General features: G+C 44.3%; 1 protein-coding gene across 1 annotated transcript in view; it reads right to left on the reverse strand.

Annotated features, from left to right (window-relative positions):
* Nucleotides 1-513: 513 nt before the first annotated feature.
* LOC124796224 (odorant receptor Or2-like) overlaps nucleotides 514-24,632 on the reverse strand; it is a 196,622-nt gene continuing 172,503 nt past the window's right edge. Inside the window, exon 8 of the mRNA XM_047260316.1 lies at nucleotides 514-1,317. Within this exon, the coding sequence (XP_047116272.1) occupies nucleotides 1,249-1,317 (69 nt within the window). The 3' untranslated portion in view covers nucleotides 514-1,248. The remainder of the gene's footprint in view (nucleotides 1,318-24,632) is intronic.

Below are 24,632 nucleotides of genomic sequence, written 5' to 3' on the forward strand. Positions count from 1 at the left end.
TCGTGTGTGAGAATAAATAAATTAGTGTGGTCAGAACGAATCGTATTAGATTACAGAAATAAAGCTATTCTTAAATGTATGATGGACGAACAAAATAATGGCCAAATTTCTAACTATTATAATGTAAGGACCAGACCTGCAAAATCCGTTAATTATATATAATATAAAAAAGTTGCACATAATGTCCCATTCTCTGAGCAATAAGTGCAATTAAAAAGAAAAGGAAAAAACAGAAGGTGTTTAAGAATGAAATGTAAAATCTCGAAACCGTGAATAAATATACCTCACCAGTGCCTGTGGAGGCTCATTCATTATTTTGCTGAATTATTTTACCAGCAGATCTACACAAGCATGAAGAACTTTGCAAGTACAGCAAAAATTTCAGTGAAGCTGAATCAGTCTTTATACACCTCTGAAAAACAAAATTCTAGTTTCTCTAGTACTTGTTTTTACATTTCACCTTGTGATATTTTTTTCTTTTATTTTGTCTTACTTATAATGATGTACATCGAGTTGCTCAGTTAGTGACAGTTAGATGATGCTAATGTCATTAAACATTATTCAACAAAGTGCTGGAATTTTTATATTACATCTTTATAGGGTAGACGTGTCCACTAAGATTTTGCTTTACGTAAATCATACACTATCAACCGAAGTGCATGTTATACAGGTATATCGTATTTTATTAAAACAGAGAATAAGCAATAAGCGTTTACAGCACTAGTTTCATTATAAAATGCATTAAACATCTGCAAGCTATGTCGCACTACATTTTCATTAGTGGAGTCTTACCCTAGTAGCGAAGTTCGTTGCTTAATCGCAGCTCGCACATTTCAGTAACACTGAAACCTAGGACTAATACATATTTTAATATCCGATTTCAATATTATTCCCTTTTTCCCCAGTTGTCTTCTGCAGCTCGTGTTATCTTACGTAAATTACGTTTGAGATACCTCACTTTACTAATATTGTACGAAGTTAAACGCTGTATCACAGATTGATCAGCTTAAAACTTTCATTTTAAGTTACAGTATAACAGATTACGGAAGTGATAAATCATTTTAAATATGGTGCTCTTATGCTTTATACTGCTTTGGTCAATTTCTATACTATTTGCAAGACATTAGTTCGATCTCAGAACGTTGAATTTACGAGTATATGTGGTGGAATTTTCCCTCTATTAGCTATGTGAGGCAAAATTGTGTTGACAACGGCTTAGAAGCCCAAACTGATGAACGCGTGGTGGGGCTAAGATATATGCTGGCGGTCGTTCATCTGGTGCAGGAGAGCGAAGTACGTGTAGGAGCCCTTCAGCAGCTGGAAAAGAGGGAAAACAATTCTTTTAGCGCGTAACGTATTGTTGACGTTCAGGGTTATTAAATTTCAAGAGGGAGTATATCAATCATAGGACTGATAAAATTCGCCGATCACATTGCTGTGCACAGAAAATGTGAGGGAGAATTACAGGGCCTGTTGAAATCAATGGACACTTCAGGACATGGACTGTGTTAACTCTGCAACAAAATAACGCACGACAGACGACTAAAGGACGATATGAGAGGCAGGGCAGCGACCGCCGCTGGGCGTAAGGCTCTAACTGCAGTTCACCCCCAATGTAGGCCTCCCAGTTTAAAAAATTTACTTTACCCAATCCGTAGTAACGAAGGAAGTCTGGGTTTAACGTCCCTCTGACATCGAGGTCATTACAGACGGAGCACAAGCTCGGATGGTGTCAAGAACGGGAAAGGAAGTCGGCCGTGTCCTTTTAAAGGGGCCATCCTGGTATTTAGGGAAAACACGAAAAACCTATATCAGGATAGCCGCCCTCCCGAATGAGAGTCCAGTGTTCTAACAACTGCCCCACCTCGCTCGGTACCCAATCCGAGACAGGGATGTTGTTGTCCATATACTTCGAATTTCTCACACGAGTTGTAGGCCCCTCCCTTTTATGTCCGTTGTTTTTTCGAAGACAGTAGAAATCGGAGCATACAGACGATTTCACATCGCTAAAGATTCGTTCTTCGTGTGAAACTCCCATGTGATACAGGTTATATTTCTTCTGAATATTCTCTCATCCAGTAAAAGAATCTATTCATATAAGCTTAATATCTGTTATGTCCTGCATCAGAGGACCAGAATATTAAACACATGTTTGGCTCCCGACGCAGTGCTAAGAGTATTCTGTATCACAGGGTGCCTCCTCACTTTCGAACTCTGGTAAGGTAGTCGAATGTCTCATCACCAAAGAAGTCTCTTGATGTTGTTGTGGTCTTCAGTCCGGAGACTGGTTTGATGCAGCTCTCCATGCTACTCTATCCTGTGCAAGCTTCTTCATCTCCCAGTACCTACTGCAGCCTACATCCTTCTGAATCTGTTTAGTGTATTCATCTCTTGGTCTCCCTCTACGATTTTTACCCTCCACGCTGCCCTCCAATACTAAATTGGTGATCCCTTGATGCCTCATAACATGTCTGACGAACCGATCCCTGCTTCTAGTCAAGTTGTGCCACAAACTTCTGTTCTCCCCTATTCTATTCAATACCTCCTCATTAGTTATGTGATCTACCCATCTAATCTTCAGCATTCTTCTGTAGCACCACATTTCGAAAGCTTCTATTCTCTTCTTGTCCAAAGTATTTATCGTCCATGTTTCACTTCCATACATCGCTATACTCCATACAAATACTTTCAGAAATGACTTCCTGACACATAAATCTATATTCGATGTTAACAAATTTCTCTTCTTTAGATACGCTTTCCGCCATTACATTTGATATCCTCTCTACTTCGACCATCATCAGTTATTTTGCTCCCCAAATAGCAAAACCCCTTTACTACTTTAAGTGTCTCATTTCCTAATCTAATTCCCTTAGCATGACCCGATTTAATTAGACTACATTCCATTATCCTCGTTTTGCTTTTGTTGATGTTCATCTTATATCCTACTTTCAACACACTGTCCATTCCGTTCAACTGCTCTTCAAAGTCCTTTGCTGTCTCTGACAGAATTACAATGCCATCGGCGAACCTCAAAGTATTTATTTCTTCTCCACGGATTTTAATACCTACTCCGCATTTTTCTTTTGATTTCTTTACTGCTTGCTCAATATACAGATTGAATAACATCGGGGAGAGGCTACAATCCTGTCTCACTCCTTTCCCAACCACTGCTTCTCTTTCATGCCCTTCGACTCTTATAACTGCCATCTGGTTTCTGTACAAATTGTAAATAGCCTTTCGCTCCCTGTATTTTACCCCTGCCACCTTCAGAACTTGAAAGAGAGTATTCCAGTCAACATTGTCAAAAGTTTTCTCTAAGTCTACAAATGCTAGAAACGTAGGTTTGCCTTTCCTTAATCTAGCTTCTAAGATAAGTCGTAGGGTCAGTATTGCCTCACGTGTTCCAATATTTCTACGGAATCCAAACTGATCTTCCCCGAGTTCTGCTTCTACCAGTTGTTCCATTCGTCTGTAAAGAATCTGCGTTAGTATTTTGCAGCCGTGACTTATTAAACTGATAGTTCGGCAATTTTCACATCTGTCAACACCTGCTTTCTTTGGGATTGGAACTATTATATTCTTCTTGAAGTCAGAGGGAATTTCGCCTGTCTCATACATTTTGCTCACTAGATGGTATAGTTTTGTCAGGACTGGCTCTCCCAAGGCTGTCAGTGGTTCTAATGGAATGTTGTCTACTCCCGGGGCCTTGTTTCGACTTAGGTCTTTCAGTTCTCTGTCAAACGCTTCACGCAGTATCGTGTCTCATACATTTTGCTCACTAGATGGTATAGTTTTGTCAGGACTGGCTCTCCCAAGGCTGTCAGTGGTTCTAATGGAATGTTGTCTTCTCCCGGGGCCTTGTTTCGACTTAGGTCTTTCAGTTCTCTGTCAAACGCTTCACGCAGTATCGTATCTCCCATTTCATCTTCCTCTACATCCTCTTCCATTTCTATTATATTGTCCTAGAGTACAACACACCTGTACAGACCCTCTATACACTGTGGTCTAGCGGTTCTAGGCGCGCAGTCCGGAACCGACTGCTACGGTCGCAGGTTCGAATCCTGCCTGGGGCATGGATGTGTGTGATGTCCTTAGGTTAGTTAGGTTTAAGTAGTTCTAAGTTGTAGGGGACTGATGACCACAGATGTTAAGTCCCATAGTGCTCAGAGCCATTTGAACCTCTATATACTCCTTCCACCTTTCTACTTTCCCTTTTTTGCTTAGAACTGCATTCCATCTGAGCTCTTGATATTCATGCAAGTGGCTCTCTTTTCTCCAAAGGTCTCTTTAATTTTCCTGTGGGCAGTATCTATCTTACCCCTAGTGAGAGAAGCCTCTACATCCTTACGTTTGTCCTCTAGCCATCCCTGCTTAGCCATTTTGCACTTCCTGTCGATCTCATTTTTGAGACGTTTGTATTTCTTTTTGCCTGCTTCATTTACTGCATTTTTATATTTTCTTCTTTCATCAATTAAATTCAATACATCTTCTGTCACCCAAGGATTTCTACTAGCCCTCGTCTTTTTACCTACTTGATCCTCTGCTGGCTTCACTATTTCATCCCTCAAAGCTACCCATTCTTCTTCTACTGTTTTTCTTTCCCCCATTATTGTCAATCGTTCCCTAATGCTCTGCCTGAAACTCTGTACAACCTCTGGTTCTTTCAGTTTATCCAGGTCCCATCTCCTTAAATTCCCACGTAACTTTGTACAGTCGGTAATACAGCTGATTTTACTACGATCGCCCTCACTCCCTGTGTAAGTGGGAGATTGGAATTTCATCAAAAGATTTCGCTGCAGGGAAGAAACGCCTGATAACGGTTCCATCTCCCAAACCATATCCATGCCATTCGCTTCCTCACGCCTGATGGCACGCTACCGATATAAAATATATTATTAATTAAACTGATCATGGAAGTCCCTTTGCATGGTGAGCAGTTCTTTACCTGCAGTCATATTACACTCGCCGGGTAACACAAATGGGACTCCCCGGAGGCAACATGATGTACTTTTCAAGGAGCGCTACTGAGAAAGTTCACGGAACCGACATTTGAAGCTGATTGCAGGAGGATTCTACTGCTGCCAACATCCATTTCGCGTAAGGACAATGACGATAAGAAATTAGCTTTCGTATGGGGGCATGTAGGTGGTCTTTTGTCCCTTCGCTACATTTGCTAGTAGAATACGAAAGGAAATTACTAGTAGTGCTACAAAGTAGCCTCCGCCAAGCACAGCAAAATATGCATATAGATGTACATAGATGTGTGTTTAGTCTACCTATTAAGATGTCAGTCCATCCATTTATAGGCACAAAAATCTCACGGATGAATGTTGTTTCGTTGTTTATCGAGAAAACAAACGACGGAAGTTCTGTTGCTGGTTGTCTCTCAGTAAAAACCTTCGTATTAGCCTCTAATTTTCGCACTACAGTCACTTACCGAGACGCGTGTGAGAGGCTGTAATACATTTGTCCACAAAACACATCAAAAGCGGTACAGAGCTCACCTCTCACAGCCCCTTTCGTCAGAGTATCGCTTACGCGCCATATTCCCACGAACCTTCTAGTGCATTTTGTATAGCGTTTGAATCCACCTGATTCTGACGAGTAACGGATGTCCCTCGCCAAGTCACAGGCCCCTGCTAAATCTTATGAAATCCTATAACGCTGGTACGGCGTTGTTCCATTTGTTAGAAAGTTGTCTATTCCCCCATTCGTTCAAATAGTTCAAATGGCTCTGAGCACTATAGGACTTAAATTCTGAGGTCATCAGTCCCCGAAAACTCAGAACTACTTAAACCTAACTAACCTAAGGACATGACACACATCCATGCCCGAGGCAGGATTCGAACCTGCGACGGTAGCAGTCGCGCGGTTCCAGACTGTAGCGCCTAGAACCGCTCGGCCACCCCGGCCGGTCCCCATGCGTCACTGGCTGTATAGAGAGCTATCACAATGAGAAAAAAAACAGATTTTTTTTATGTTTGGTACTGTTATTAGTGATTCATAATCGATGACGTAGTAGAATAGTAGTAGGTCTCTTTGGCTATGTCAGATTTGATAGTTACATTTATGTATATTCATCTCCAACGCCCAGCATTCCTGAATCCTCTGCAAATCTCTACAAATTACTGGTGTCGGAAACCTGCTGTAGACAGGAGCCAAAATTTAAATACGTATTCCACAAACAACTACGCAGTCTGGACCATGTCGTGGCTGTGTTATCGCCTTCTTCCTTCCGTTTCCAGTCACACACGCAATGATAGGGTAAAAACGAAGTTCTATATAAAATGAAGGTCTGTATGTGGTGTCACCGCCAGACACCACACTTGCTAGGTGGTAGCCTTTAAATCGGCCGCGGTCCGTTAGTATACGTCGGACCCGCGTGTCTCCACTATCAGTGATTGCAGACCGAGCGCCGCCACACGGCGGGTCTAGAGAGACTTCCTAGCACTCGCCCCAGTTGTACAGCCGACTTTGCTAGCGATGGTTCACTGATAAATTACGCTCTCATTTGCCGAGACGATTGTTAGCATAGCCTTCAGCTACGTCATTTGCTACGACCTAGCAAGGCGCCATTATCATTTGCTATTTATCTTGTGATGCATGTACCGTCAGACCGATGTTCACCAATTATGGATTAAAGTTAAGTATTCCAGAAGCTACGTACCTTTTTTGCTAGTCTCTATTCCTTTAACTGTTCCAGACCTCACGCCAGCCTGCGTGAGCTTAAACGCGTGCCTTCAGCTTCCTCTCGTAGTGGCTTGGCTGTCTTGCCAAGTCACAACACTGTATATATATTAATATCCTCTATGATCGCTACACTGGATAAAGGTCTTTTAATGGTCAAGGAAGCCTTACTGCTGCAGCTTTACTATACACTATACAATGCACAAAGAAAATGTGACTCATCTGCAATTCATCGACATCGAATGATTGTCCATAAATACACTATATGATCAAAAGCATCCGGACACATGGCTGAAAATCTCTTACAAGTTCGTGGCGCCCTCCATCGGTAATGCTGGAATTCAGGATGTTGTTGGACGACCCTTAGCCTAAATGACAGCTTCCACTCTCGCAGGCATACGTTCAATCAGATGCTGGAATGTTTCTTGGGGAATGGCAGCCCATTCTTAATGGAGTGCTGCACTGAGGAGAGGTATCGATGTCAGTCGGTGAGACCTGGCGCGTAGTCGGCGTTCCAAAACATCCCAAAGGTGTTCTGTAGGATTCACGTCAGGAATCTGTGCAGGTCAGACCATTACAGGGATGTTATTGTCGTGTAATCACTCCTCCACAGGCCGTGCATTATTAACAGATGCTCGATCACGTTGAAAGATGCAATCGCCATCACCGAATTGCTCTTCAACAGTGGGAGGCGAGAAGGTGCTTAAAATATCAATGTAGGCCTGTGCTGTGACAGTGCCACGCAAAACAACAAGGGGTGCAAGGCCCCTCCATGAAAAACACGACCACACCATAACGTCACCGTCTCCGAATTTTAATGTTGGCACTTCACACGCTGTCAGATGACGTTTACAGGGCGTTCGCCGTTCCCACGCCCTGCCATCAGAGCGCCACATTGTGTACCGTGATGCGCCACTCCACACAACGGTTTTCCATTGTTCAATCGTCCAAAGTTTATACTTCTTGTACGAAGCGAGGCGTCGTTTGGCATTTACTGGCGTAATGTATGACTAATGAGCAGCCGCTCGACCATGAAATCCAAGTTTTCTCACCTTTCGCCTAACTGTCATAGTACTTGCAATAGATCCTGACGCAGTTTGGAATTCCTTGGTGATGGTCTGGATAGATGTCTGGCTGTTACACATTACGACGCTTTTCAACTGTCGGCGGTCTCTGTCAGTCAACAGAAGAGATCGGCCTGTACGCTTTTGTGCTGTACGTGTCCCTTCACGTTTCCACTTCACTATCACATCGGAAACAATGGACCTATGATGTAGGTGACACCGAATCACCTGACTACGTTCGACGTCCGTGAGTTCCGCGGAGCGCCCCATTCTGCTCTCTCACGACGTCTAACGACTACCGGTGTCGCTGATATGGAGTACCCGGCAGAAGGTGGCAGCACAATGCACCAAATATGAAAAACGTGTGTTTTTTGGGCTGTCTGGATACTTTTGTTCACATAGTGTATCATCATGTCCGTGTTCTAATCTCCTTTATCGTATTCCAGTGATCACCACTCTAGATGTGCGACGGCATAAGGGTGTCAGAGTCTTCGCTGATAGTATAGTGTTTGGTTTTTTCAATTGGGATACCTCTATAATTCAGTTCTAACAGCACGCCCTATCACAGAGCTTCCAACACACTACCCACTGAATCATTTACATTCGTGCAACAGCCTCACACCTCCACGATGAATGCAGAGCAAGTGTAACGGAAAGATTTAGTCGCGGCATTGTTCATCCTTCCTCCATGTGTTCCTCTTGAGTGGACCGACCATGATCTATTCCGTCTTGAATAGAGCATATCCACGTGGCAGCACGCATATGTGTAGTGTAACTATTTATTTAGAAACAAACCCAGTACCTACACGCTTATCCGACTATCGTACATTTATTTATTTATTTACACGTCAAGTTCTGTAGGACCAAATTGAGGAGCAGATCTCCAAGGTCATGGAAGATGTCAGTACAAGAAATTACAACACAAAAGTAATAACAGATAAAAATAAAATGTTTATGAACCCGCAAAAGCCAACCAATAAGTTTAAGTAAACGCTATCAACAAAACAACAAGAACCAGCTTTATTTTTCAAGGAACTCCCCTACAGAATAGGAGTGACCCATGAGGAAACTCTTCAATATCGATTTGAAAGCGCGTGGATTATTGCTAAGACTTTTTAATTCGAGGTGTAGCTTATTTAAATTGGATTCAGCAGTATAGTGCACCCCTTTCAACACAAAGTCCGATCCAAAAGCAAGTTGGATTTCTGCAGAATATTAACTGAGTGAAAGCTGAAACATCCTGGCAGATTAAAACTGTTTGCCCGACCGAGGTTCGAAATCTGGACCTTTGCCTTTCGCGGGCAAGTGCTCTACCATCTGAGCTACCGAAGCACGACTCACGCCCGGTACTCACAGCTTTACTTCTGCCAGTATCTCGTCTCTTACCTTCCAAAAAGCTGCTTATTCTTGGGAATAAGCCAATACTGTTAACAAGAAATTACAGTAAGGAACATATGTATTGAGAGGTCAATGCATAATATCCAGACTCGTGAAGAGGGGTCGACAAGAGGTTCGTGAACTTACACCACTTGTTGCCCGAACCGCCATTTATAAGCCAAAAATATCCGTTCAGAAAGGGAAGAGTTACTCCAAAATATAATACAACACGACATAAGCGAATGAAAATAAGTAAAGTAGACTAATTTTCGTGTTGAACGATCATTCACTTCAAAAACCGTTCGAATAGTAAAAATGGCAGCATTAATAATTTGAACAAGATCTTGACCGTGGGTTTTCCACAACAGTTTACTATCTACCTGAACACCTCACTAATCATATGCACATCCTGTGATATTAAAACGTTAGGTTATATTGAATTGTGTTAGAAACTGTAAAAGCTGAGTCTTACTGTGATATAACGTTAGTTTATTTCCTACAAGCCATAAACTTGTGTCATGAACAGCATCGAGATCCATTTAACCAACCAATACGAGCCACACCAAATCAATAACGATATTTCTTCCAGCAGCAGCCGTTATTTTAGTGAGTCTAACATCTCGGTCCAAACTGTAGTGCCAAAGTCTCCAGGTGACACGCCAGAAGAAATTGTGGAAACTAGCTTCCTACACCGTCACTTCTTAGAGGGTAGGTTACACCCCCTTAAAAATGAGTGCAAGTGAATCTGAGCCTGACGTACTCTACTTTAACTCGGCGACCTGTCAGTCCACAATATCTGGGCTGCTTCCCTTAGGATTCTAGCAAATGGAGCCGAACCCAGCATAAGCATTCGCATTCTTCTTCAGCTCCCTCCAGCTGCTTACTACTAGGTACTTTACTGTAGTTAACGCTTCCGATGACAGTGTATTGGATTTCTACTCCTATCAATGTGCAGTAGATTTATTTACGTTCAGGTCAACTTCCATTAACACCATAAAACTTCCAATCTGCTTCCAAACAACTTTATGACCTGCAGACATTCCACATATACACTCCTGGAAATTGAAATAAGAACACCGTGAATTCATTGTCCCAGGAAGGGAAAACTTTATTGACACATTCCTGGGGTCAGATACATCACATGATCACACTGACAGAACCACAGGCACATAGACACAGGCAACAGAGCATGCACAATGTCGGCACTAGTACAGTGTATATCCACCTTTCGCAGCAATGCAGGCTGCTATTCTCCCATGGAGACGATCGTAGAGATGCTGGATGTAGTCCTGTGGAACGGCTTGCCATGCCATTTCCACCTGGCGCCTCAGTTGGACCAGCGTTCGTGCTGGACGTGCAGACCGCGTGAGACGACGCTTCATCCAGTCCCAAACATGCTCAATGGGGGACAGATCCGGAGATCTTGCTGGCCAGGGTAGTTGACTAACACCTTCTAGAGCACGTTGGGTGGCACGGGATACATGCGGACGTGCATTGTCCTGTTGGAACAGCAAGTTCCCTTGCCGGTCTAGGAATGGTAGAACGATGGGTTCGATGACGGTTTGGATGTACCGTGCACTATTCAGTGTCCCCTCGACGATCACCAGTGGTGTACGGCCAGTGTAGGAGATCGCTCCCCACACCATGATGCCGGGTGTTGGCCCTGTGTGCCTCGGTCGTATGCAGTCCTGATTGTGGCGCTCACCTGCACGGCGCCAAAAACGCGTACGACCATCATTGGCACCAAGGCAGAAGCGACTCTCATCGCTGAAGACGACACGTCTCCATTCGTCCCTCCATTCACGCCTGTCGCGACACCACTGGAGGCGGGCTGCACGATGTTGGGGCGTGAGCGGAAGACGGCCTAACGGTGTGCGGGACCGTAGCCCAGCTTCATGGAGACGGTTGCGAATGGTCCTCGCCGATACCCCAGGAGCAACAGTGTCCCTAATTTGCTGGGAAGTGGCGGTGCGGTTCCCTAGGCACTGCGTAGGATCCTACGGTCTTGGCGTGCATCCGTGCGTCGCTGCGGTCCGGTCCCAGGTCGACGGGCACGTGCACCTTCCGCCGACCACTGGCGACAACATCGATGTACTGTGGAGACCTCACGCCCGACGTGTTGAGCAATTCGGCGGTACGTCCACCCGGCCTCCCGCATGCCCACTATACGCCCTCGCTCAAAGTCCGTCAACTGCACATACGGTTCACGTCCACGCTGTCGCGGCATGCTACCAGTGTTAAAGACTGCGATGGAGCTCCGTATGCCACGGCAAACTGGCTGACACTGACGGCGGCGGTGCGCAAATGCTGCGCAGCTAGCGCCATTCGACGGCCAACACCGCGGTTCCTGGTGTGTCCGCTGTGCCGTGCGTGTGATCATTGCTTGTACAGCGCTTTCGCAGTGTCCGGAGCAAGTATGGTGGGTCTGACACACCGGTGTCAATGTGTTCTTTTTTCCATTTCCAGGAGTGTAAAACAAATACGCCGCGAGCCACTGTACAATGCTTGGAACAAGGTACATCGCACCAGCCTTGTCGATTACCCATACATTTCAATCTCACGCTCTGATCGAGTAAAGAAATTATTGTCTGTATACTTCCATACATACCCTAGTCCAGCCTTATTTTCCCTGAGGAAGTAAGTCGTCTATTCTAGGCCATTTTTTCTTGTTGCGTATTCAAACGGAGTATACCAACCTGTATGATCCTGGGAGCATCCACACGATGATTCTGCATCGCCGACCAGTCAGGTAACACGAGTAGATGTGGCCGCACAGGACTGGCAGGCAGCGGCTACGCCGTGTCGAGTTATTGGGTCAACGTTACTGTTATCATTTCACATTAAACTGATGACGACCTCAAACGTGTAGAGGAAATTGAGAATCTGCAGTGCGGTACGAAATAGGGTGGGGGAACCTGTGCGATCAGCGTATATATATATATATATATATATGGTGAGTCACCTAACGTTACCGCTGGATATATTTCGTAAACCACATCAAATACTGACGAATCGATTCCACAGACCGAACGTGAGGAGAGGGGCTAGTGTAATTGGTTAATACAAACCATAAAAAAATGCACGGAAGTGTGTTTTTTAACACAAACCTACGTTTTTTTTTAAATGGAACCCCGTTAGTTTTGTTAGCACATCTGAACATATAAACAAATACGTAATCAGTGCCGTTTGTTGCATTGTAAAATGTTAATTACATCCGGAGATATTGTAACCTAAAGTTGACGCTTGAGTACCACTCCTCCGCTGTTCGATCGTGTGTATCGGAGAGCACCGAATTACGTAGGGATCCAAAGGGAACAGTGATGGACCTTAGGTACAGAAGAGACTGGAACAGCACATTATGTCCACATGCTAACACCTTTTTATTGGTCTTTTTCACTGACGCAAATGTACATTACCATGAGGGGTGCGGTACACGTACACACGTGGTTTACGTTTTCAATTACGGAGTGGAATAGAGTGTGACCCGACTTGTCAGGCCAATAGATGTTCAATGTGGTGGCCATCATTTGCTGCACACAATTGCAATCTCTGGCGTAATGAATGTCGTACACGCCGCAGTACATTTGGTGTAATGTCGCCGCAGGTTGCCACAATACGTTGTTTCATATCCTCTGGGGTTGTAGGCACATCACGGTAGACATTCTCCTTTAACGTACCCTACAGAAAGAAGTCCAGAGGTGTAAGATCAGGAGAACGAGCTGGCCAATTTATGCGTCCTCCACGTCCTATGAAACGCCCGTCGAACATCCTGTCAAGGGTTAGCCTAGTTTTAATTGCGGAATGTGCAGGTGCACCATCATGCTGATACCACATACGTAGACGCGTTTCCAGTGGGACATTTTCGAGCAACGTTGGCAGATCATTCTGTAGAAACGCGATGTATGTTGCAGCTGTTTGGGCCCCTGCAATGAAGTGAGGACCAATGAGGTGGTCGCCAATGATTCCGCACCATACATTTACAGTCCACGGTCGCTGTCGCCCTACCTGTCTGAGCCAGTGGACCAGTAATGCATGTTCCGTAGATTCACTGCCCCGTGGTTTGTGAAACCCGCTTCATTGGTAAACAGGTAGAACTGCAACGCCTTCTCTGTTAATGCCCATTGACAAAATTGCACTCGATGATTAAAGTCATCACCATGTAATTGCTGATGTAACGACACATGAAACGGTTGAAAGCGGTGACGATGCAGTATGCGCATGACACTACTTTGACTCAGTCCACCGGCTCTCGCAATGTCCCGTGTACTCATGTGTGGGTTCATGACAACAGCAGCTAACACACCAACTGGACCCGATTTTCCTATGACGGGCCTGTTACGGACCCGTTTGCGTGCTACGACCATACCTGTTGCATACAGTTGGCGGTAGATGTTTTGCAATGTGCGGCACGTTGGATGCTCTCTGTCCGGGTGCCGTTCTGCATACACCCTGCAGGCTTCAGCTGCATTTCGTCGACACTCGCCATAGATGAGTATCATCTCCGCCTTTTCAGAGTTCGAATACACCATGGTCACAGTTCCTACACCACTACACTATCACAGACGTCTGGTAACACGGTGTACTACAGTTGGTCTGCGTGCGGAGACAAATGCAGAATAACAATAGCAGCAAGCGCTACATGCGGACACTGCGACAGCTAGACCAAACCACAACAGTGTACTACAGCCACACTCGTAAACACGGTCGTCATCGTAAACATGTCCCTGCAGATGCTGCTCGCCGACCGTGGCCCGTGTTTGTTACAACACGCAACTGAACGTCGGAGGTTTCAAGCGTCAAATTTAGGTTACAATATCTCCGGATGTAATTAACATTTTACAGTGCAACAAACGGCACTGATTACGTATTTGTTTATATGTTCAGATGTGCTAACAAAACTAACGTGGTTCCATTTTAAAAAAAACGTAGGTTTGTGTTAAAAAACATACTGCCGTGCATTGTTGTATGGTTTGTATTAAACAATTACACTAGCCGCTCTCCTCACGTTCGGTCTATGGAATCGGTTCGTCAGTATTTGATGTGGTTTACGAAATATATCCAGCGGTAACGTTAGGTGCCTCACCCAATATATATATATATATATATATATATATATATATATATATATATATATATATACAGGGTGGTCAGAGAATGTCTGAAACGCATGTCGTGATGTTGTAGGGCAGATTGGCAGATTGTACTGAGACATAAATGTTTAGACAAAAATGCGATACGTTGCCCCGTTTCCGAGTTATTTAGCATTGAAGTTAGCCAACCGGGGCATCGCGCGCTCACTTCAAGCGGCCTGCTATGGGCGGTGTTACCTAACGAGTGCTTTTTTTGGTTAGCAGAAACGAATTCCCGCGCGCAATGACCATATCGGCTAACTTCAATGCTAAATAACTCGGAAACGGCGCAAGGTATCGCATTTTTTCTTTAACATTTATGTCTAAGTACAATCTGCCTTACAACATCACGACAAGCGTTTCAGACATTTTCTGACCACCGTATATATATATATATATATATATATATATATATATATATATATATATATATAAACCATGAACCTTGGCGTTGGTGGGGAGGCTTGCGTGCCTCAACGTTACAGACAGCCGTACCGTAGGTGCAACCACAACGGAGGGGTATCTGTTGAGAGGCCAGACAAACGTGTGTTTCCTGAAGAGGGCAGCAGCCTTTTCAGTAGTTGCAGGGGCAACAGTCTGGGTGATTGACTGATTTGGCCTTGTAACACTAACCAAAACGGCCTTGCTGTTGTGGTACTGCGAACGGCTGAAAGCTAGGGTAAACTACAGCCGTAATTTTTACCGAGGGCATGCAGCTTTACTGTATGATTAAATGATGATGGCATGGAGGTAAAATAGTCCCCCATTCAGATCTCAGGGCGGGGACTACTCAAGAGGACGTCGTTATCAGGAGAAAGAAAACTGGCGTTCTACAGAGCGTGGAATGTCAGATCACTTAATCGGGCAGGTAGGTTAGAAAATTTTAAAAGGGAAATGGATAGGTTAAAGTTAGACATAGTGGGAATTAGTGAAGTTCGGTGGCAGGAGGAACAAGACTTTTGGTCAGGTGAATACAAGGTTATAAATACAAAATCAGATAGGGGTAATGCAGGAGTAGCTTTAATAACGAATATGAAAATAGGAGTGCGGGTAACCTACTACAAAAAGCATAGTGAACTCATTATTGTGGCCAAGATAGACACAAAGCCCATGCCTACTACAGTAGTACAAGTTTATATGCCAACTAGCTCTGCAGATGATGAAGAAATTGATGAAATATATGATGAGATAAAAGAAATTATTGGGGTAGTGAAGGGAGACGAAAATTTAATAGTCATGGGTACTGGAATTCGACAGTAGGAAAAGGAAGAGCAGGAAACGTAGTAGGTGAATATGGATTAGGGCTAAGAAATGAAAGAGGAAGCCGTCTGGTAGAATTTTGCACAGAGCATAACTTAATCATAGCAAACACTTGGTTCAAGAATCATGTCCCGGGTTCGATTCCCGGCGGGGGCAGGGATTTTCTCTGCCTCGTGTTGACTGGGTGTTGTGTCATGTCCTTAGCTTAGTTAGGTTTAAGTAGTTATAAGTCCTAGGGGACTGATGACCATAGATGTTAAATCTCATAGTCCTCAGAGCCAAGAATCATGAAAGAAGGTTGTATACATGCAAGAACCCTAGAGATACTAGAAGGTTTCAGATAGATTATATAATGGTAAGACAGAGATTTAGGAACCAGGTTTTAAATTGTAAGACATTTCCAGGGGCAAATGTGGACTCTGCCACAATCTATTGGATATGAACTGTAGATTAAAACTGAAGAAACTGATAACATGTGGCAATTTAAGAAGATCGGACATGGATAAACTGAAATAACGAGAGGTTCTACAGAGTGTCAGGGAGAGCATAAGGGAACGATTGACAATAATGGGGGAAAGAAATACAGTAGAAGAAGAATGGATAGCTTTGAGGGATGTAATAGTGAAGGCAGCAGAGGATCAAATAGGTAAAAAGACGAGGGCTAGCAGAAACCCTTGGGTAACAGAAGAGATACTGAATTTAATTGATGAAAGGAGAAAATACAAAAATGCAGTAAATGAAGCAGGCAAAAAGGAATACAAACGTCGCAAGAATGAGATCGACAGGAAGTGCAAAATGGCTAAGCAGGGATGGCTAGAGGACAAACGTAAGGATGTAGAGGCTTATCTCACGAGGGGTAAGGTAGATATTGCCTACAAGAAAATTAAAGAGATCTTTGGAGAAAAGAGAACCACTTGCATGAATATCAAGAGCTCAGATGGAATCGCAGTTCTAAGAAATGAAGGGAAATCAGAAAGGTGGAAGGAGTATATAGAGGATCTATACAGGGGCGATGTTCTTGAGGACAATATTATAGAAATGGAAGAGGATGTAGATGAAGATGAAATGGGAGATATGATACTGCGTGAAGAGTTTGACAGAGCACTGAAAGATTTGAGTCGAAACAGAGCCCTCGGAGTAGACAACATTCCATCAGAACTATTGACAGCCTTGGGAGAGCCAGTTGTGACAATTCTACCATCTGGTGAGCAAGATGTATGAGACAGGCGAAATACCCTCAGACTTCAAGAAGAATATAATAATTCCAATCCCAAAGAAAGCAGTTGTTGAAAGGTGTGAAAATTACCGAACTATCAGTTTAATAAGTCACAGCTGCAAAATACTAACACGAATTCTTTACAAACGAATGGAAAAACTGGTGGAAGCCGACCTCGGGGAAGATCAGTTTGGATTCCATAAAAATATTGGAACACGTGAGGCAATACTGACCTTGCGGCTTATCTTAGAAGAAAGATTAAGGAAAGACAAACCTACGTTTCTAGCATTTGTAGACTTAGAGAAAGCTTTTGACAATGTTGACTGGAATACTCTCTCTCAAATTCTGAAGGTGGCAGCGGTAAAATACAGGGATCGAAAGGCTATTGACGATTTGTATTGAAACCAGATGGCGGTTATAAGAGTCGAGGGACACGAAAGGGAAGCAGCGGTTGGGAAGGGAGTGAGACAGGGTTGTAGTCTCTCACCAGTGTTATTCAATCTATATATTGAGCAAGCTGTAAAGAAAACAAAAGAAAAATGCGGAGTAGGTATTAAAATCCATGGAGAAGAAATAAAAACTTTGAGGTTCGCCGATGACATTGTAATTCTGTCAGAGACAGCAAAGGACTTGGAAGAGCAGTTGAACGGAATGGGTAATGTCTTGAAAGGAGAATGTAAGATGAACATCAACAGAAGAAAAACGAGGATAACGGAATGTAGTCGAATTAAGTCGGGTGATGCTGAGGGAATTAGATGAGGAAATGAGACACTTAAAGTAGTAAAGGAGTTTTGCTATTTGGGGAGTAAAATAACTGATGGTCGAAGTAGAGAAGATATAAAATGTAGACTGGCAATGGCAAGGAAAGCGTTTCTGAAGAAGAGAAATTTGTTAACATTGAGTATTGATTTAAGAGTCAGGAAGTCGTTTCTGAAAGTATTTGTATGGAGTGTAGCGATGTATGGAAGTGAAACATGGACGATAAATAATTTAGGCAAGAAGGCAGTAGAAGCTTTCGAAATGTGGTGCTACAGAAGAATGTTGAAGATTATATGGGTAGATCACATAACTAATAGTGAGGTACTGAATAGGATTGGGGAGAAGAGGGATTTGTGGCACAACTTGACTGGAAGAAGGGATCAATTGGTAGGACATGTTCTGAGGCATCAAGGGATCACCAATATAGTACTGGAGGGCAGCGTGGAGGGTAAAAATCGTAGAGGGAGACCAAGAGATGAATACACTAAGCAGATTCAGAAGGATGTAGGCTGCAGTAGGTACTGGGAGATGAAGAGGCTTGCATAGGACAGAATAGCATGGAGAGCCGCAGCAAACCAGTCTCAAGACTGAAGACCACAACAACTATATATATAGTGGTGGTTGACGACTAAGTACGCACTTCATCTAAGTCTCGAATAATCTGTCTTCGAAGAAAAGCATCTAGCTAACTGTAACTCTCTCTCCATCATATTGCTGCAGGGACAAAGAAATTGCCTCGTTGTTGCACTACTATAGGCATTCTGCAGACACCTTACCCCGACACTAATGCTACCCCTCCATCAGACGGGTGCTGCGCTACTGCAAGTGTCTCGTCGACCATGTTGGAGTGTTTTGCGAGTGTCTTTCTAAGGTAATGCTGCTGGAATTTACCATGTGTCTCACCACGGAACATCTTCTCTGTGTCCAATAACCTGTCTCCAAGGCACAGTTGCCAACTTTGTTTAACTCTCGAACCGTCTTACTGTTGCTGGATCAGAAACCTTGCTTCGGTTTTGCATTACTATAGGCATTCAGCAGTCGCCTTACCACGACACTAGTTCTGCCCCTCAGGGACAGCCTCTCTCCACCACAAGGATGCACAGCTACTGCACGAGTCTCTGTCACACTGCTGCATGTGTATTTCTGTTGTACTGTAGTTGTCATTAGGCTAGGGTCACACCGTGGAATCTCTTCTGGGTGTCTACCATTCTTGCTGCTACACACAGCTGACGGATTTCTATAATTCTCTCCCCATCGAATTGTTCCTATGACAGTATTCACTTGGCCGCTGGGCTGCTGGAGTACTCTAATTGTCTCGTCGACATTGTTGGAGTATTTCTGCAAGTGCATGACTATGAGAATTATTCTGGAATTTAGCACCGGTCTCACCACAGAACCTTTTCTGGGTGCCCAATAACCTGTGTCTGATGCAGAATTCCTATCTTACTGCATCTCTCATGCCACTTTATTCTTGCTGGGACAAAGAAATTGCTTCGCCTTTGCACTAGTACAGGATTCTACAGAGGTCTCTCAGTGATCCTGCCAATGCCGTTCTAAAAATGCTTGTCCATCACACCGTTTCTGGGCAACTGCAAATGTCAATCCACCACACTGCTGTGTGCGCGACGGCTCCTATCAATATGCATTTTCTCTCCACCGTACCATATCTGGGTGTAAAATACTTCGTAACCGAGGCCCAGCTGTCGGCTTACTGTAACTCTCACTCCCTCAGATAGACCTTGGGACACAGAAGTTACTTCGCCAGGCATTCTTAGACGCGTCGCCATCACACTGTGGCTGACCATCAGCACTCACTTCTCCATCTCACGTGAACTTGCCTATAGCAAGTGTGTGTCTGACACTGCTGAGCTTATTTTTCAAGTGCGTTTCCCCGAGACTGCAGCGGGCAATTTGGTTGGGTCTCACCATGAAACGTCGTCAGGGTGTCCAGCAGTCTTTCTGTGAGGAAAAGCTGATGACTTGTTGTAACTTTCTCCTCATTACCTTGCAACAGAACAGTCACTCTGCAATGGCGCCGGTATGACAGTCCCGCTACCGTTTTGTTATTACCTCTCCATGATACGGCTGCTGGCCTGGTGCACCAGTTTCCTCGACACTCTTATAGTACTGTTCCAAGTGCCCATGAATTCTAATGCTGCAGGCAATTAGGGAAGGCCTCGCCATGAAGCCCCTTCTGGGTCTCCAATAATCTGTCTTCGAGGCTTACTGTAACACCCTTTCCATCGCATTGCTGCAGGGACATACAAATTGCTTCGCCATCGCATTATTACAGGCTTTCTCCTGATGCCTCACAGTGACTCTAATGCTGCCCCCTCATAAATTGCCTTTCCATGATACAGGTGCTGGGCAACTGCAAGAGTTCCTACCACGCTGCTGGTGTCGTTCTGCATGTGTATTTCTATTATACTGCTGCTTGTATTAGACTAGACATGGAAGTTCTGGGCCTCCAATAATCTGTCTCCGAGCTTCCTGTAACGCTCTATGGATCACATTGCTGCAGGGACCTAGAAATTGCATCGCCGTTGCACTACAATAGGCATTTTCGAAACGCGCTCGCCATGTCAGTAATACTACCCCGATGGTATTGCCTCTCCATCAGATAGGTCATGACCTACTACTTATGTATAGATGACACCTTTCGAGTCGTTATGCTAGTGAATATCCATGATACTGCCGCTGGATTTTGGCTACGGTCACACAAAGGATCCTCTTCTGGGTGTCCTGTAGTTTGTTACCGGGGCACAGCTGTCGACTTACTGTAACCCTCAGACACATAAACCGCTTTGCATTCGTACTACCACAGGCATTCTGCAGATGCCTCACAATGACAGCAGTTCTGCCCCTCAGGAACTGCCTATCCATTAGACAGATACTGGGCTCCTGCAAGAGTCCCAGTCACGCGGCTGCAATCATTCTGCAATTTTATTTCTGATATACTGCTTCTTGTCTAGGCTTGGGTCAAAGCATGGAAACTCTTCTGGGTGTCCAGCACACTTTCGGCGACACAAAGCTGATGGCTTTCTATTATTCTCTCCCCATCGCGTTGCTCGTGGGACAAAGTAATCTCATCGCCATTGCAATACAGTGGGCGCTCTGCAAACGTCGTCTTATTGTGCTGGCGCTCAGTTATGCCCCTGCATTGCACGGTTGCTGGCCTACTGCAAGTGTCTCATCGACATTGTTGGAAAGTGATTCGATGTCTTTCTATGAGAATGCTGCTGTAATTGAATGTTGCCCCCAAGGAACTGCCTCTCCATCAGGCTAGTGCTGCCGCATTGCACATGTCTCGATGACACTGCTGTAGTCATAACGCTGGTGTATATCTGTGATACAGACGTTGGCACTCGGCTACTCTCTCCCTATGGAACCTCATCTGTTTCTCCAGTGGCTTGTAACGGACTCACAGCTAGGAGCTTACTTTAGCCCTCGCATCCTGAGATTTACGCTGGCACACAGAAGTTCCCACGCCGTCAGACTACCACAATCATTCTGCAGACGCCTAACCGTGGCGCTATGGTTGGCCTTAAGGAATCGCCTCTCCATTTCACGTGTGCCGTCCTACAGGAAATGTCACTACGACACTGTTGGAGTCCTCCTGGAAGTGCGTTTCTCGTAGACTGCTGCTTGCATACTGATGGGGTGTGACCTTCGAACATCTTCTGTATGTCCAGCAATATTACTGCAAGACAACACTGATATCTCGCTGTAAATTTCTCCCGTTCATCTTGCTCCTGGGACACAGTAATTGCATCGTCGTCGCAATAATATAGTCGTTTTTGTGAGTTAACGAGCTCTCATTTAAGTATTTAGCCGAAAGAGTCAGCCTTCAGGAATTGTGAAATGAACCCTGTCGTGCAGGGCCGGATGCCACAAAGGGCACAGATTCACCACGAGATGGGGAAACTCATAGGCGTCTATTGTCTGTTGAGGCCTAAGCGCTGTAGTGTGCGAGTGAGACAGACGGGAATCTACGTCATGGGGTGAAAGGGTACAGTACCACCCGACATTGAAAATAGGTACAACATTCTTCGTTATTCTTGTCAGAAAAACATACTTTTTTCTAATAATAACTCAATTTCAATTAATACAGCGAAGCCGGGTACCAGTGTGGGAAAGAATGACAATTTATTTATTTAATTGATCACATGTGCACTCCCACAAAATAAATCCCTACATCCAGTTTGGTGAGATCTGTGAAATGAATGAATGTATGGTCGTCTGCTAACCACAGATAGTGAATGTGAATATATGATCATCTTTGAGACGGTACTTGGGTCATCTTTGGTGGGACCAAAGAGATGAAATTTACCTGAGCTTTGAGCGCCTGAAATGTGGCTGACCAATACGGTAGTAAGGTGCTCCCCCACTTCGGCAGAGGTGTGAGAGGACCTGAAGAACGGCCATGTTTCAGCACTCTGCTGCTGGATCTAGCGTTGGTAACACCTGTCTTAGGCGTGCTACGTAAGGACAAAAGAGTGGAGACATGGTATGCATGTGAAATACTTAAGAGTAGTTTAGAATAACAATTTCTCTATTTCAGGAACTTTTGTGGGGAGAATTAAATGTCAGGCAGGTAATATTAATGGGATCGTAGTAATCTTCGAAAGTGACCAACGGTCACAATGAAACCACGTGTAGCAATAAGTTGAAATACTTCAGAGTGCTTAAGTTAAGCTTAATTACTAGCGTGTGTACTACAAGTTGGAAATATTTAAGAAATGGCGTGTGCAGGACTTGAAATTAGAGCCGAGTACTTCCACGTGGTGAGTACTGTGTGAGTCTCAATCTGCGTATGAGACAAAGGATAAAGAGAAGTACTCGTCCATGGTATCAGTTGAGGACTCGTGTGTGTGATGAATATGTTCTTAATATGACTTTGCGTGTTATGTTTCCGTGTGACGCTTGATTCAAACTATAATACTCTGAGAGAGAAGCAAGGTGAGTCAGCCGTCTATCCAGCAACGCCACTTGGCTTGCATTGCACAGGAAGACGTGCATATAACGTCCAGAGTTCGTGGTAGGAAAGAAAAGTTACGAAGTGGGGCAGTATCGTGTGGAACTGGGATGAATACTAATTGAAGTGGGAAAGCTGAAAGTGATGTGATTATAATGTTGTGACTATTCCTTATGTTGTATTCCATGTTGCAGTGTGGTGTATGTCATGTAATTTAAGTATGTGTGGTTTGCATGGGAGAGTAGCAAGGTAGTTTCAGAGGTAGTGGGTTATGCATGTTCCTTTTGTACCGCTCGGTCTGGAGGAAAGTTTCGTGATGATGGTTATGATAGTCGAAGTGTGAGATATAGCAAAAGATCCACCATCCTATCCAGAAAGTGCACTTTAGCGTTAAAGAATTACGAGACCATAAGATAGAGAATCACCAATGTAAAGCCATGCCCTCTGGGCGGAATTTCTCATGTGTTATTGTTGTAGGTTACAGAATTTGTGTGTTTAGGTTATAGAATTTATCGGAATAAATAAGATAGTGAAAAGAAATAGATTGGTGGCCTTTTCCTTCGAATTGTATGTTGCCATGATATCCAGAATTTATAATGTGTGCGCCATTCATATTCAGTGCGATGGCCACGTGTTGATCAAAGCCGTTAAATAAAAAAGAAAATGTGGTATTGCCAGTGCGTAGTGAACAGTGAGAGTTGTGTAAATTACTGATAGTCAGATGTGCGTTTCTGTTGCGTAATATTCATACAGAAGAATAATTTGTAACTTAATTGTGAGTAATAGAGTTCATGTTACTCGATAAATAAGAATGAATCCACTCGCTTGGCAGACCACTCATCTTGCATGCCTGACTGCTTGACGCCACAGTATGAGCAAGGCATGTGGGTGCCTCTCAAGGGAAACCCAGTAGAAGGCCTTTGTCGCCGAGGAGACATAGCAGTGTTAAATAAGGCGGACCTAAGATCGGCTATAAAGACGCCTCCCTATGACACTCCCGCTACCGTTATATTGTTGCCTCCCCATAGCACGGCTGCTGGCCTACTGGAAGTGTCTGGTCAACATTGTTGGGGTATTGGTGCGAATGCCTTTCTGAGACAAATGCTGCTCGAATTTAACACTGGATTCCCATGAAAATTCTTGTAACAGCTGCTTTGTCTAACATGTGGTTATACACGAACTTCATTTGTAACAGCTCCCCTCATGATGTAGGTAGGGTGTCATCAAATTTTGAAATCCAAATTCGGCGGTGTTGCAAAGTATTTGGGTCTGGGAATACCGAGTACTACAGTACCGAAATGAAATGTTTCCGACAGACTTCGTCTTCTGTTGTCGTGACCGTAGTTTTGTTAACGGAACTCGAATCTGAGATTGTACACGAGCGCTTCCATATGACGGAGTTCGTCATGTTCTTGACTTTGGTTTGTGTCCGTTCCCCCATCTATTACGTTTTCGCGTCTGGCTCCCTCGCGCACGTTCACTTGCATCAGGTGATTTAGCAACTCATGGTTTCTTTTATTTATGTCGTTCTAAAAAATGGCTCTGAGCACTATGGGACTCAACTGCTGTGGTCATAAGTCCCCTAGAACTTAGAACTACTTAAACCTAACTAACCTAAGGACAGCACACAACACCCAGCCATCACGAGGCAGAGAAAAATCCCTGACCCCGCCGGGAATCGCACCCGGGAACCCGGGCGTGGGAAGTGAGAACGTTACCGCACGACCACGAGATGCGGGCTTATGTCGTTCTGCGTCTGTTTAAAGCGTAATAGTGACTGCACCTCTTCGCTGTCATTTGAACAACAGGCAGTGTCCTATCAAATTCATTTTCTCTCCACTCAGACGCAATTTCGACTGTCAAAGTCAGAACGTCTACTTTCTGCGTGACTTGTGCCGTTACAGTTTCCTAGTGCTCTTCACATACGCGTTCTGTGGCTTCTTTAACTTGTTACGGATTTACTACAATCTCAGAGCGCCCTTGCAAGTCGATTCGATTTTCTATTCGCTCGGTAATTTCCTCCATATCTTCTCGTATTTTACCGACTTCGGTACTTATGTCCCTTTTACTTGATTGTTTCTCCGTCACCAACGGATTCACGCGGGTTTCGAGTTGACCAAACTTTTGTGTTTGTTCCCCAAATCTTTGTTCCTGCCTATCGAACC

This window comes from Schistocerca piceifrons, chromosome 4 (genome assembly GCF_021461385.2).
Source record: "Schistocerca piceifrons isolate TAMUIC-IGC-003096 chromosome 4, iqSchPice1.1, whole genome shotgun sequence".
NCBI classification, from domain to species: domain Eukaryota; kingdom Metazoa; phylum Arthropoda; class Insecta; order Orthoptera; family Acrididae; genus Schistocerca; species Schistocerca piceifrons.